At 49.0% G+C, this 13787-nt stretch overlaps 1 protein-coding gene across 12 annotated transcripts in view; it reads left to right on the top strand.

Annotated features, from left to right (window-relative positions):
• ica1 (islet cell autoantigen 1) overlaps positions 1 to 13787 on the top strand; it is a 316484-nt gene that overhangs the window by 19911 nt on the left and 282786 nt on the right. For 7 of the 12 annotated variants that reach the window (XM_072509105.1, XM_072509100.1, XM_072509097.1 and 4 more), the window contains exon 2: positions 3254 to 3284. The exons of 3 other annotated variants lie outside the window; for them this stretch is intronic. In XM_072509105.1, coding sequence (XP_072365206.1) covers positions 3268 to 3284 — 17 coding nt within the window. In that variant the 5' untranslated portion in view covers positions 3254 to 3267. Of the gene's footprint in view, positions 1 to 3253; positions 3285 to 4054; positions 4125 to 13787 lie in introns of all 12 variants that reach the window. 2 more of the 12 variants (XM_072509101.1, XM_072509103.1) reach the window with 1 other exon arrangement.

Here is a 13787-nt window from a genome sequence, read left to right as displayed (position 1 = left end):
GGCACTGACGACCTCTGCCACCTGCGCCCAGGTACGATGAAAGGTGGCGGCTGGCAGCCTCCATCCCGGGCCGGGGGCCTGCCTCTCTTCCACCGCGTCCAGAAGGGTCTCAAAGCTCATCATTGGTGAACTGTGGTGCCGCGGGTCCCCCCCGACTGCATCAGTGGTTCCGAAGTGGAGATGGTCGATAGTTTTAAGTTCTTGACGTTCACTACCACCGACGGTCTGTCCTGGTCCACTCGCGTTAATGCAACAGTCAAGAAAGCCCAACAACGTCTCTACTTCCTACGGAAGCTAAAGAAATTCGGCATGTCTGCAACAACTCTCTCAAACCTCTACAGATGTGCCATAGAGAGTATCCTATCCGGCTGAATCACAGCCTGGTATGGCAACAGCTCGGCCCAAGATCGCAAGAAACTGCAAAGTGTGATGAACTCAGCCCAACGCATCACGCAAGCTTGCCACCCACATATTGATTCTGTCTACACCTCCCGCTGCCTCAGGAAGGCAGACAGCATTATCAGAGACTCCTCCCACCGGGCATTGCCTTCTTCCAGACCCTTCCTTCAGGCAGATGATACAGAAGTCTGAAGACCTGAACATCCAGACATAGAAGCAGCTTCTTCCCCATAGCTACTAGACTTCTCAACAAGTCTCTTTCGGACTGATCTGTTCCCAGTAAGAACACTATTCACAACGTCCTATGCTGCTCTTGCTCATGTATTTAACATAGAACATAGAAAATACAGCACAGAACAGGCCCTTCGGCCCACGATGTTGTGCCGAACCTTTGTCCTAGATTAATCATAGATGATCATTGAATTTACAGTGCAGAAGGAGGCCATTCGGCCCCCTGAGTCTGCACCGGCTCTTGGAAAGAGCACCCCACCCAAACTCAACACCTCCACCCAACACCAAGGGCAATTTATCATGGCCAATCCACCTACCCTACACATCTTTGGACTGTGGGACGAAACCGGAGCACCCGGAGGAAACCCATGCAGACACTGGGAGGATGTGCAGACTCCGCACAGACAGTGACCCAAGCCGGAATCGAACCTGGGACCCTGGAGCTGTGAAGCAATTGTGCTATCCACAATGCTACCGTGCTGCCCTTAAGAACAAATAAATCTACACTATATCATTTTACCGTAATCCATGTACCTATCCAATAGCTGCTTGAAGGTCCCTAATGTTTCCGACTCAACTACTTCCACAGGCAGTGCATTCCATGCCCCCACTACTCTCTGGGTAAAGAACCTACCTCTGATATCCCTCCTATATCTTCCACCTTTCACCTTAAATTTATGTCCCCTTGTAATGGTTTGTTCCACCCGGGGAAAAAGTCTCTGACTGTCTACTCTATCTATTCCCTTGATCATCTTATAAACCTCTCAAGTCACCCCTCATCCTTCTCCGTTCTAATGTGAAAAGGCCTAGTACCCTCAACCTTTCCTCGTAAGACCTACTCTCCATTCCAGGCGACATCCTGGTTAATCTCCTTTGCACCTTTTCCAAAGCTTCCACATCCTTCCTAAAATGAGGTGACCAGAACTGTACACAGTACTCCAAATGTGGCCTTACCAAAGTTTTGTACAGCTGCATCATCACCTCACGGCTCTTAAATTCAATCCCTCTGTTAATGAACGCGAGCACACCATAGGCCGTCTTCACAGCTCTATCCACTTGAGTGGATTTGTTTTATTTGGCCTTGTCCACACTGTAACCAATCACTGTCGATGCACCAAAATGTACTCTGTCGATTATTTTTTTTTTTTGTCTACTGTGTACGTTCCCTTGGCCGCAGAAAAATACTTTTCACTTTACTTTGATACATGTGACAATAAATCAAATCAAATCTGGGCGGATCTCGAATAACGACGAGTCAGAATACAGGAGGGAGATAAGACAACCTAGTGGAGTGGTGCAGCGCCAACAATCTATCCCTCAATGCCAGCAAAACTAAAGAGCTGGTCATTGACTTCAGCAAGCAAAGTACTGTGCACACCCCTGTCAGCATCAACGGGGCTGAGATGGTTAGCAGTTTCAAATTCCTAGGGGTAGACATCTCAAAAAAATCTGTCCTGGTCCACCCACGTTGACGCTACCACCAAGAAAGCACAACAGCGCCTATACTTCCTCCGGAAACTAAGGAAATTTGGCATGTCCACAATAACTCACCAACTTGGAAAGCATCCTATCTGTCTGCATCACAGCTTGGTATGGCAACTGCTCGGCCCAAGATCGCAAGAAACCTCAGAGTTGTGGACACAGCCCTGTTCATCTCACAAACCTGCCTCCCATCCATTGACTCCATCTACACCTCCAGCTGCCTGGGGAAAGCGGGCAGCATAATCAAAGACCCCTCCCACCTGGCACTCTCACTCTTCCAACTTCTTCCATCAGATAGGATATACAAAAGTCTAGAACACGCACAAACAGACTCAAAAACAGCTTCTTCCCCGCTGTTACCAGAGTCCTAAACGACCCTCTTATGGACTGACTTCATTAACACTGCCTGTATTCTTCACCCGATGCCGGTGTTATGTAGTTACATTGTGTACCTTGTATTGCCCTATTATGTATTTTCTTTTATTTCTTTTTCTTTTCATGTCCTTAATAATCTGTTGAGCTGCTCGCAGAAAAATACTTTTCACTGTACCTCGGTGCACGTGACAATAGACAAATCCAATCCAATCGCAAACCTGGTGAACACGCACCTTTTTCTCCTTGGAATCATTCCACGTGGAGCTGGTGCTAGCCCCTTAACAGTTGCTAAATTGTTCCAGGCGCGGCACCAGTTTTGCTGTTGTGGAAGTCCACAAATTCTGCCTCGGCGACTCCAGAATGGAGAATCCTTCGTAATGCTGCCTCACGGCGCCGAGGTCCCAGGTTCGATCCCAGCTCTGGGTCACTGTCCGTGGAGGAACGGAGAATCCTGCCGAGTCTTTTGAGCCAAGGTTCCATTCTGGGATCTTCCCATACAGTTATTTCCCAACTGGGATTGTGACACTAGTGCTTCTGAATCCTGTTTTGTGGAGACTATACTGTCCACAGTACTCTAAGTATGGTCTAACCAAAGTTTTAAACAAGTTTAAATATGATTAAGAATGAGTTGCTTTGGTTATGAAAGTATTTGCATGCTTTATCTGTGTCGTGAGTAAACAGAACAGTCTAATTCTGATAAATGTATAGAACATAGTCATTTAAATTGTCATTTCTGTACATTAAATACGTTTTGCACTTATTTCAGGTTCTTGTGAAAACATGGACCATCCAGACTAGTAAGTATTGTGCCGTTGCCTACCTTCCTAATAATACTGAAAAATCTTATGGAGGCAGAGAACACTCAGGAAAGAAAATTCACAGCGGTAACCACCGTGAAAGAGTTGGAAATAAATAAATTAGAAAAGATTAGTAAAACTTCAAGCATGGTTATGCATTGCTTCAAGGAGCAGTTCAGCAAGGTGAAGTAAAACACTGAAGAAGTGAAGCAACTTGAGAATAAGCAGTAAATTATAAGCATAACTATAGATTTTAATTTTTACAAATGTTGTGATTAACGCTGCACAGAAACTGTTATGTTTATATATGTTGCTTGTATGTATGTGTGCTAAGGGCAGCACGGTAACAGAGTGGTTAGCATTGTTGCTTCACGGCTCCAGAGTCCCAGGTTCGCTTCCCAGCTTGGGTCACTGACTGTGTGGAGTCTGCACGTTCGCCCTGTGTCTGCGTGGGTTTCCCATCAGAAGTCCCGAAAGACATGCTGTTAGGTAATTTGGACATTCTGAATTCTCCCTTTGTGTACCCAAACAGGGGCCGGAATGTGCCGACTCGGGCTTTTCACAGTAACTTCATTGCAGTGTTAATATAAGCCTACTTGTGACGATAAAGATTATTATTATGTAGTGGAAAAATCAAAAGGGATTAATTGGAATAACAGCACAGCAGGCCGTTCTACATGGATGGGTGACCAGTTTTGTCAATCGTGAAACTGATAGTGCGAAACACTTCCTCACTATCAACCCGCCCTGTTTTCATCCTTGTATTTTAGGATGAAGATTGAGCAAGCTCTACCAGACTCTGATGATCCTCTCCATCAGATTATCGCGCAGCTGGTGAAGGTGAAAATTACCCCATATATTTGCACTCCTAAAACTCTTCCACTCTGTTCGTCCACTCTACCAAGAAATGTATCATCCACAGTTTACTTCCTTTCACTGTTCTATTCCCCAAAATGTTCTTGTTCTTGATTCTCTGTGTTTTCACATTCATGCCTGTGTTATCATGTAGTCTCCTGAATTGTTCCTTCTAGTTTGCCCTGGTACCATGGTAATAGTAATAATCTTTGAGATCATTGCTCTTTATCCTTAATGTATTGGGAAACAAAAGTGGTTCCATCACAGATGCCTCAGTCATATCATCTTTTTCTGTTGTCTCCTTCAAACTTTAGTATTCGGGGTTGTATACATTTGGGTCTGGTGACTTTCCAACATTTAAGTTTGAGTAACTCTTTTCAATAGATTCCTTTTGGATATTTACCTCCAAAAATGCATGGCTCTTGCACATCCTCATAAAATATTCCTGCAGTCCTCACTTTCACCTTCCTCTGTAAATAATTAGGCAACATACTTAGTATCTCTGTCATTCCCATGTGCTTTAATATAGATCTTCTCCTTTCCCTCTACATGTACCCACATGCCTCTTCAACTTTATTTTGTTTAGAAAAGTCCTTGTATTTTTTTTAGTTGTCTGGCAGTCTTTTATCATGTTCCCTCTTGCCTTCATAATTTTAATTTACATTTTGTCATAATATATACCAGTATATCATGGTGCAGACACACACACACTGATGGACACACAGCAAGACCAATCAACACACACAACACTGCAGCCAATCACCAGTTAGAGCACACTCACTATATAGACAGAGGGCATCAGAGTTCCCGCTCATTCAGGATGCAGCCTCTCAGAAGGACAGAGCTTACAGCACAGATCTTCACCATGTGCTGAGTGCATAGACTGGTTAGGACAGGCCTAGGTCTTTAGTTTAATCTAACATCGTGTTAACCCACAGTGAAAGTATGTTCAACAGTTTCTAACTTAATAAAATAGTGTTGCACTATTTTAAGTGTTGGTGGCCTGTATGTGTTCCACGGATCCAGAGCACCCAACACATCACATTTTTTTCTATTGTTACACCTTTCATAGTTCTCTTCTGTGAAATATCCACCCTCCACCATGTTCCTTATATGCCTTGCTTAGAACACTCATTTTTCCATCAATATCTCTATTTGCCAATGGAACTTTAGTGCATCATTTACTCCTATTCAGAATGTACAAAACTTGAATGATATCTTTCATTATTGGGTCTGGCATTATTTTTCTAACTTGTTAGACCCCTCCCTTGCTTCATTTCTTTGATATTAGTTAATATCCAGTCGATTAATTTATGCTCGGCTCATCATTTTCTTCTTCTTCGCCTATTTGCACTGTGAATCAAGTTAGATTATTTTGCAAAAGTTCGACTCTCTTCAGGACGCTTAACTATTATGCTTCATTTACTCAGAGGCATATCTAACTTACATTTCAGCCTCAACAATGCCCGTTCTTCCCGTGTCTGCGTGGGTTTCCTCCGGGTGCTCCGATTTCCTCCCACAGTCCAAAGATGTGCAGGTTAGGATTGACCATGCTAAATTGCCCCGTAGTGTCCAAAAAGGTTAGATAATAATAATTCCTTATTGTCAGAAGTAGACTTCAATGAAGTTACTGTGAAAAGCCCCTAGTCGCCACATTCCGGGGAGGCCGGTACGGGAATTGAACCCGCACTGCTGACCTTGTTCTGCATTACAAGCCAGCTGTTTAGCCCACTGTGCTAAACCAGCCCCAGTAGGGTTACGGGTGTGGACTTAAGTGGGGTGCTAATTCCAAGGGCCGGTGCAGATTCGATGGGCCGAATGGCTTCCTTCTGCACTGTAAATTCTATGCGCGCATATCAGAAGAGCAAATCCTTGATTTACCTCCACTTCAGCTTCAGCTGGGCGGGTTGAAAGAGAAATCAGCCATTATCTTTTTTAATTTATTCTTGAATGTGGGCACATTGACAAGTATTCATTGCCATCCCTAGTTTCCCAGAGAAGGTGGTAAGGTAGAAATTTAATACAACTCAAACCAGAGCTTACAACGATGGCGCGTTTCCTCCCCTAAAAGGAGATTTGGAAGTTAGAAAAAAAATGGCAGACCCAATTCTAGTGTTGATCACCCTGGGTAACACAACTGCAACTGGATGCAGTTGTACTTGAAAGTAGACTCCAAACTTCGGTGTTAGTTAATTACACTTTATTGAACTTGTTTAGCAGTGCACACAGTTCACTGTGGGTTTGACAGTCTACTAATCTAAGCATGCTAACTAAACCAGACTAGCTCTGAGCCACGTGTAGAAGGTGCTAACTGATGTATACATCCTGACTGTCACTCCAGTTGCCACCAGTGGAAAGAGGCAGAGTGTTGATGCCTTGTGTGTTTTATAGTGGGAGACCACCTTCTGGTGTGCTGCCTGGTGATTGGTTGTGTTCTGTCCTGTGTGTTGATTGGCTGTACTGGGTGTCTGTCACTGCCTGTCTGTATCTCATTATGTGCATGACATGACATCTCCCCTTTTAAAAAATAGAAAAATAAAAATGTTGGTTGCTTGGAGCAAATGTGACTGTATTTACATGTAGAACTATTTACATTAAATGGCGAGTGGATGAATATATACATAAGAGGTGTCAGCGTGCGGATGCAGAACTAAATTTACAAGATAAATAACTAAGTCCAATCTTTGGGGCTTGCGCCTGATCCTTGTCAACCGCCTGAGAAGTGGTGGTGGGGACGACGGCGCCTTGACAGGTGGGATTGTTGCCAGGTTGGTGGCCTCGTGGTGAGAGGTGTCCGAAGGAGGCACGACAACATATGGAAAAGTAGGATCTGGTGGTGGGCAGGCAACGTTGCGCAGTGACCTTCTGTTGCGCCTGACAATGGAGCCATCAGCCATATGAACCACAAACGATCTGGGAGCAGCTTGTCGAACAACACCCGTGACCAGCCTCCATCAGGTAGCTTGATCCGAACCGCATGTTCCAGAGATAGCACAGGCAAATCGGTAGCATGAGCATCGTACGTCAGCTTTTGCCGGTTCCTGAGGTGCTGCACCTTTTGCAGCACTGGGAGGTGATCCAGGTCTGGTAAGTGTATGGCCGGAACAATTGTCCGCAGGTCTCTGAGGAGTTGAGCCAGAGACATACCGGTGGACAGAGGGGTTGCCCTGTATGCCAACAGCACAAGGTTGAACTCAGAAGCAGAGTCCGCAGCCTTGCAGAGCAGTGCTTCACTATATGGACCCCTTTCTCAACCTTCCCGTTGGATTGCGGGTAGTGTGGGCTTGAGGGAATGTGGTTGAATTGGTACGACTTGGCGAAATTGGAGCACTCTTGGCTGTGGAAGCAGGGACCATTGTCACTCATGACAGTGAGTGGAATACCATGCCTGGCAAATGTCTCCTTGCAGGCCTTGATAACTGTCCTTGATGTGAGGTCTGACAGCTTCACAACTTCTGGGTAATTTGAGAAGTAATCTATGATGAACACATAGTCACGCCCATTGGCGTGAAAAAGGTCGATTCCCACATTGGACCACGGCGAGGTCATGATCCCGTGTTGCTGGAGTGTTTCTTTTGCCTGAACAGGCTGGAAACTCTGGCAGGTCGCAAAATTGAGGACCATGTTGGATATGTCCTGGTTGATTCCAGGCCAATAGACAGCCTGCCGGGCTCTGCGCCTACACTATTCGACACCTAGGTGTCCCTCGTGGATTTGTTTAAGCACTAAGCTCTGCAGACTGAGGAATAATGATACGATCTAGCTTGAGGATCCCCTCGACGACTGTCAGGTCGTCCTTCACATTAAAGAACTGAGGGCATTGCCCTTTTTTTAAAAAAATTTTTTATTAAAGGTTTTCATAAAATATCAATAACAAAATGGGAAAGAAAAAAGAACCCAACAGGGTTAAGTACAAAACACAATCTAAAAAAGCAAACCCCTCCCCCCCCGCCCCCTGTACATAAATAATAAATTAACATTAACACCCCGACTTAACACAACAGGTGTATACACCCCCTCAGACCCTCTAGTGTAGATAACACAAACAAAAATAAAGTAAACCCCCCCCCCCCCCCCCCCCCCCCCCCCCCCCGAGCTGCTGCTGCCATTGACCAATGTCTATCGTTCTGCCAGAAAGTCTAAGAACGGTTGCCACCGCCTAAAGAACCCTTGTACCGACCCTCTCAAGGCAAATTTCACCTTCTCCAATTTAATGGACCCTGCCATATCGCTGATCCAGGATTCCACGCTTGGGGGCCTCGCATCTTTCCACTGAAGGGGGGGGCCGGGCCGGGGAAGCGAGGATCTCCCTGGCTGCGTCCCGCTTCCGAAGCTGATGCACCAGCATCCGGCTTGCCTTACATAGAACATAGAACATAGAACAATACAGCGCAGTACAGGCCCTTCGGCCCACGATGTTGCACCGAAACAAAAGCCATCTAACCTACACTATGCCATTATCATCCATATGTTTATCTTTTCCCCATACTCGTAGACCGCCCCCTGGGCCTTCCTCCACTGCACCTCCGCCTTCCTGGTGGTCACCAGGTCGAATTCGGCCTGGAGGCAGCGCCTCTTCCTCAACAATCCTTCCTCAGGCTCTTCCGCATACCTCCTGTCTACCCTCACCATCTTCCCCACCAGCCTCTCCCTCTCCCTCCGCTCCTTGTGCCTAATGGAGATCAGCTCTCCCCTCACCACCGCCTTCAGTGCCTCCCATACCATCCCCACTCGGACCTCCCCATTGTCATTGGTCTCCAAGTACCTCTCTATACTTCCTCGGACCCGCTCGCTCACCTCCTCATCCGCCAACAGCCCCACCCAATGTCCACCCAATGCGGGGCGTGGTCCGAAATGGCTATTGCCGAATACTCTCTATCCTCTACTCTCGCTATCAGCGCCCTACTCAATGAAAAAGTCGATTCGAGAATAAGCCTTATGGACATGTGAGAAGAATGAAAATTACCTAGCCCCCGGCCTTGCAAATCTCCAAGGGTCCACCCCTCCCATTTGGTCCATCTATCCCCTCAACACTGTAGCCACTGCTGGCTTCCTACCCGTCCTAGACCTGGAGTGATCCAGTGCCGTATCCAACACCGTGTTAAAGTCTCCCCCCATTATCAGGCCCCCCACTTCCAAGTCTGGGATCCGACCCAACATACGCCGCATAAAACCCGCATTGTCCCAGTTCGGAGCATACACATTGACCAGTACCACCCTCTCTCCCTGCAACTTACCACTTACCATTATGCACCTACCGCCATTATCTGCCGCAATGCTCGACGCCTCGAATGACACCTTTCCCACCAAGATCGCCACCCCTCGATTTTTGGCATCTAGCCCCGAGTGAAACACCTGACCTACCCACCCTTTCCTCCGTCTTACCTGGTCTGCCACCTTCAGGTGTGTCTCCTGAAGTATAACCACATCCGCCTTGAGCCCCTTCAGGTGCGCGAACACGCGGGCCCGCTTAACCGGCCCATTCAGTCCCCTTACATTCCAGGTTATCAGCCGGATCAGGGGGCTACCCTCCCCCCTCCCCCGCCGACTAGCCATGACCCCTCCTCGGCCAGCCACGCGCCCGCACCCCACACCCGGCCCGTTCCCCACAGCGACATACTCCCGTCTCGACCCACCACCCCCCCCCCCCCCCCCCCCCACTCACTCCAGCTCCTCCTTGACCTTAGCAGCAGCAACTTGATTCCCCCCCCCCCCACCCCAGGCTAGGACCCATCCTAGCTGGTTTACTCCCCCCATTGCACTTCCACAAGTCAGCTGACTCCTGCTGACCCTGGCCACTCCCGCCTCTCCTTCGACTCCTCCCATTGTGTGGCACACCCTCCTCTTCCGCTCCCCCTCCATTCTAAGCGCGGGAAACAATCCTCGCTTCCCCGGCCCGGCCGCCCCCCCCCCCCCCCCCAGTCTTCGGCGCGGGAAAAAAGCCCGCGCTCCCCACCTACCAGGCCCTGCCACCAACCAAAACAGTGCCCACCCACCCCATCCACCCTCCCCAACCCGAAAGAGAAAAACACAGAGAAAAAGAAACCCAAAACAATGCAAAGGCCCCCCCCCCCCAAAACCAAAAATAGGCATAACATATCCATCGCAGTCCCCAATCGTCCATCCCGACCCTCAGTCGTGTCCAGCTTCTCGGCCTGAACAAAGGCCCACTCCTCCGGAGACTCAAAATAATGGTGCCGGTCCTTGTAGGTAACCCACAGTCGCGCCGGCTGCAACATGCCAAACTTCACCCCCTTCCTGTGCAGCACTGCCTTCGCTCGATTGTACCCGGCCCTCCTCTTCGCCACCTCCGCACTCCAGTCCTGGTATATCCGAACCTCCGCGTTCTCCCACCTGCTGCTCCTCTCCTTCTTGGCCCACCAGAGCACACACTCCCGATTGATGAACCGCACCAGCACCGCCCACGGAGGCTCGTTAGCCTTGGGCCTCCTCGCCAACACTCTATGGGCCCCTTCCAGCTCCAGGGGCCCCTGGAAGGACCCCGCACCCATCAGCGAGTTCAACATGGTGACCACATAGGCCCACACTTCCGGCTCCTCCAGCCCCTCCGGGAGGCCCAGAATCTGCAGATTCTTCCGCCTTGACCGATTCTCCATCTCCCCGAACTGCTCCTGCCATTTCTTGTGGAGTACCTCGTGCGCCTCCACCTTTACCGCCAGGCCTAAGATCTCGTCCTTATTGTCAGAGATCTTTTGTCGGGCCTCTCGGATCGCCAACCCCTGGGCCGTCTGTGTCTCCAGCAGCTTATCGATAGAAGCCTTAATCGGCTGTAGCAGGTCCATTTTAATCTCTCTGAGGCAGCGCTGGATACCCTCCTGTTGCTCCTCCGCCCACCACCATTTTGTCCTTCTTCCCTCCCTTCTTCAGGTCCACCACCACCTTTTTTGTCACCCCCGCTCCTAGTTAAAGTCATATACTGACGGGGAGCTGTTATTAACTCCTTCCCACACCGGGAAACGTCGATTAAATTGCCATTGGGGGCCCTGAAAATAGCCCAAAAGTCCGTTTTTGCGGGAGCCCGCCGAATGCGCGACTTAGCTCCGCATAGCCGCAACCGGAGGTCTCGAGAGGGAATCCTTTTGGCAGTGTTCGCTTCACCAATCTGCCCAAAATGTCTGTGGAAACTCCTGAAAAAGGTCTGAGAGTCCGTTCCAGATGGGAACTGCCGAATGCGCGATCTACTCCTCCATGGCTGCCACCGGAAGCCTCTTCCCCGCTTCTTCAATGACCTTGGTAGATCTTTTCACAGTTGTTCCCTCGGCTGCTAGAATTCACCTTTAATAAAGGCCCTCAAGTCAGCTTGCAGCCTTAAGCTTGCCCTTCCCCTGCCTGCAAGCTGGATGAGGCTTTGTTTATCCTGCAGTTATAGCCAAATCGTTTACTGTTTCTGCCGGGTCTGGTAACCAAGAGACATACCATTCCTGGGGGACACTGTCGGGGGAATGTTGCAGTCTTCTTCCCACACCTGGAAATGTCGAACAAATGCCATGGGGGCCCTGTAAAGAGCCCAAAAGTCCGTTCCAAGCGGGACCTACCGAACATGCGACCTAGCTCTGCATAGCCGCACCCGGAAGTCTCATTGCCCTTTTTGCCAGCCATTTGCAAGGTGGTGCATTACACGCTGCAGAAGAGGGTCTTTGGCAGTCTCTTCACGAATGCTGATCACTCTTTCATCTGAGGCCGGGAGGTTGCTGGCACACAGCTGCACCTGTGCCTCAATCTGGCGGATGAAGTCAACCTGTTCACAGGGCAAGATGATGGAGCAGGACAGGGCATCCGCAATTATCAGCTCCTTGCTCCTTGCTCGGTGTGTATACTAACACAAAATCGTGCCTTCGGAGTCGAAGGAGAATGTGCTGAAGCCTGGGCGTCATGTCATTCAAGTCCTTATGAATAATATGGACCAAGGGTCTGTGGTCAGTCTCCACTGTGAATGTAGGTAGACCGTAGACGTAGTCATGGATCTTTACAATGCCGGTTAGGAGGTCCAGGCACTCCTCTTTTTCTATTTGGGCGTACCTCTGTTCAGTAGGAGTCATGGCCCTTGACGCATAAGCAACTGGAGCCCAGGACGAGGAGTCATCCCTCTGGAGGAGCACCGCACCAATGCCATCCTTGCTTGCGTCCGTGGAGATTTGTTTCCCTGTCCGGGTCAAAAAACACTAGGACCGGAGCAGTGGTGAGCTTTGCTTTGAGCTTGAGCCACTCTGCTTGATGTGTGGGTCGCCACTTGAATGCAGTGGACGTCTTCACCAGATGCCTGAGAGCCGTGGTGTGTGAGGCCAAGTTGGGAAGTTCACCATTCCGAGGAAGCGTAGTACCGCCTTCTTGTCTTCCAGGGTCTTCATGGCATTAATGGCCTTGACCTTGTCTGAATCTGGTCGTGCACCCTGCTGGGATATCTGGTCGCTCACAAACTTGATGGTTGACATGCCAAAGGAGCACTTGGCCTTGTTCAGCTTGAGGCCGTTTGCATGGACACGTCGAAAGACTTGTTTGAGACGAGATATGTGTTTCTCGGGGGTTGTGGGCCATATGATTACATCATCTACGTAGACACGCACACCCTCCATGCCCTCCATCATCTACTCCCATGATCCTGTGGAAGATTTCAAAGGCTGGGACAATGCCGAACGGCATACGGTTATAACAGTACCTGCCAAATGGTGTGTTCCTGCTGGACTCACCCAGTTGTATCTGTCAGAAACCATGCGATGCATCTAGCTTTGTGAAGAATTTGGTCAGTTCCTCCCGCTTCGGGATCGGGTAGTGTTCCCGCACTGTGTTCTGGTTAAGATCTTTGGTATGTATGCATATACGCAACTCTCCTGAGGGCTTCCTCACACAGACCATCGTGCTGACCCAGTCAGTCGGTTCCGTCACTTTGGAGATGATGCCCTGGTCTTGGAGCTCCTGTAGCTGTGCCTTTTAAAGGTTCCTTCAGTGGAGCCGGCACCCGGCGTGGTGCATGGATTACAGGCGTGGCATCAGGCCTGAGTAGCATCTTGTAGCAGAGTGCCCATTCCATCAAACACATCCGGATATTGAGCAGGGATGTCATCAATGTCAGCCTGAAGATCCACATTGGCATAAGACATGGCATGGACTCACTGTACAAGGTTGAGTAGGTTGCATGCATGGGCAGTGAGCAGGGATGCCTTATCAGGCTTGACTATTTCGAATCGCAGTGTGACATTGATGGTCTTGTTGGAGACTAGTGCAGTTATGGCATTGCCATTATAATCGAGGAGCTGGCAGGCTGGCGGAGGAATTTTGGGTTGCTTTTTAATGCGGTCAAAATCAGCTTGAGAGATGAGATTGGCTGAAGTGGATCAGCTTGAACTGGATGCTGCATTGATTTACGTGTATGACAGCACACCATTCGTCCGCAGCATCCACATTGAGGATAGATAGGCGTCTTGCTGAATTTGAAGAGACATACTCCCATGTAGTGATGATGCCCACACGATAGGGGGACTCCAGGCAGTCGTCCTCTGGATCCGTAGAGCTACCGGGATCAGAATCCAGTAAACATTGCTGTACACATCGAACGCGCTTGCGTTGGAATTGAGATCGCTGGCCCTTGACTGTTGGTGCAGACCTGAATAAGACTGCATAATGTCCAGG

Source organism: Scyliorhinus torazame, chromosome 6 (genome assembly GCF_047496885.1).
Source record: "Scyliorhinus torazame isolate Kashiwa2021f chromosome 6, sScyTor2.1, whole genome shotgun sequence".
Lineage (NCBI taxonomy): Eukaryota > Metazoa > Chordata > Chondrichthyes > Carcharhiniformes > Scyliorhinidae > Scyliorhinus > Scyliorhinus torazame.
Note: the sequence above shows the minus strand (reverse complement) of the source record. Positions and strands in the feature narration are given on the sequence as shown.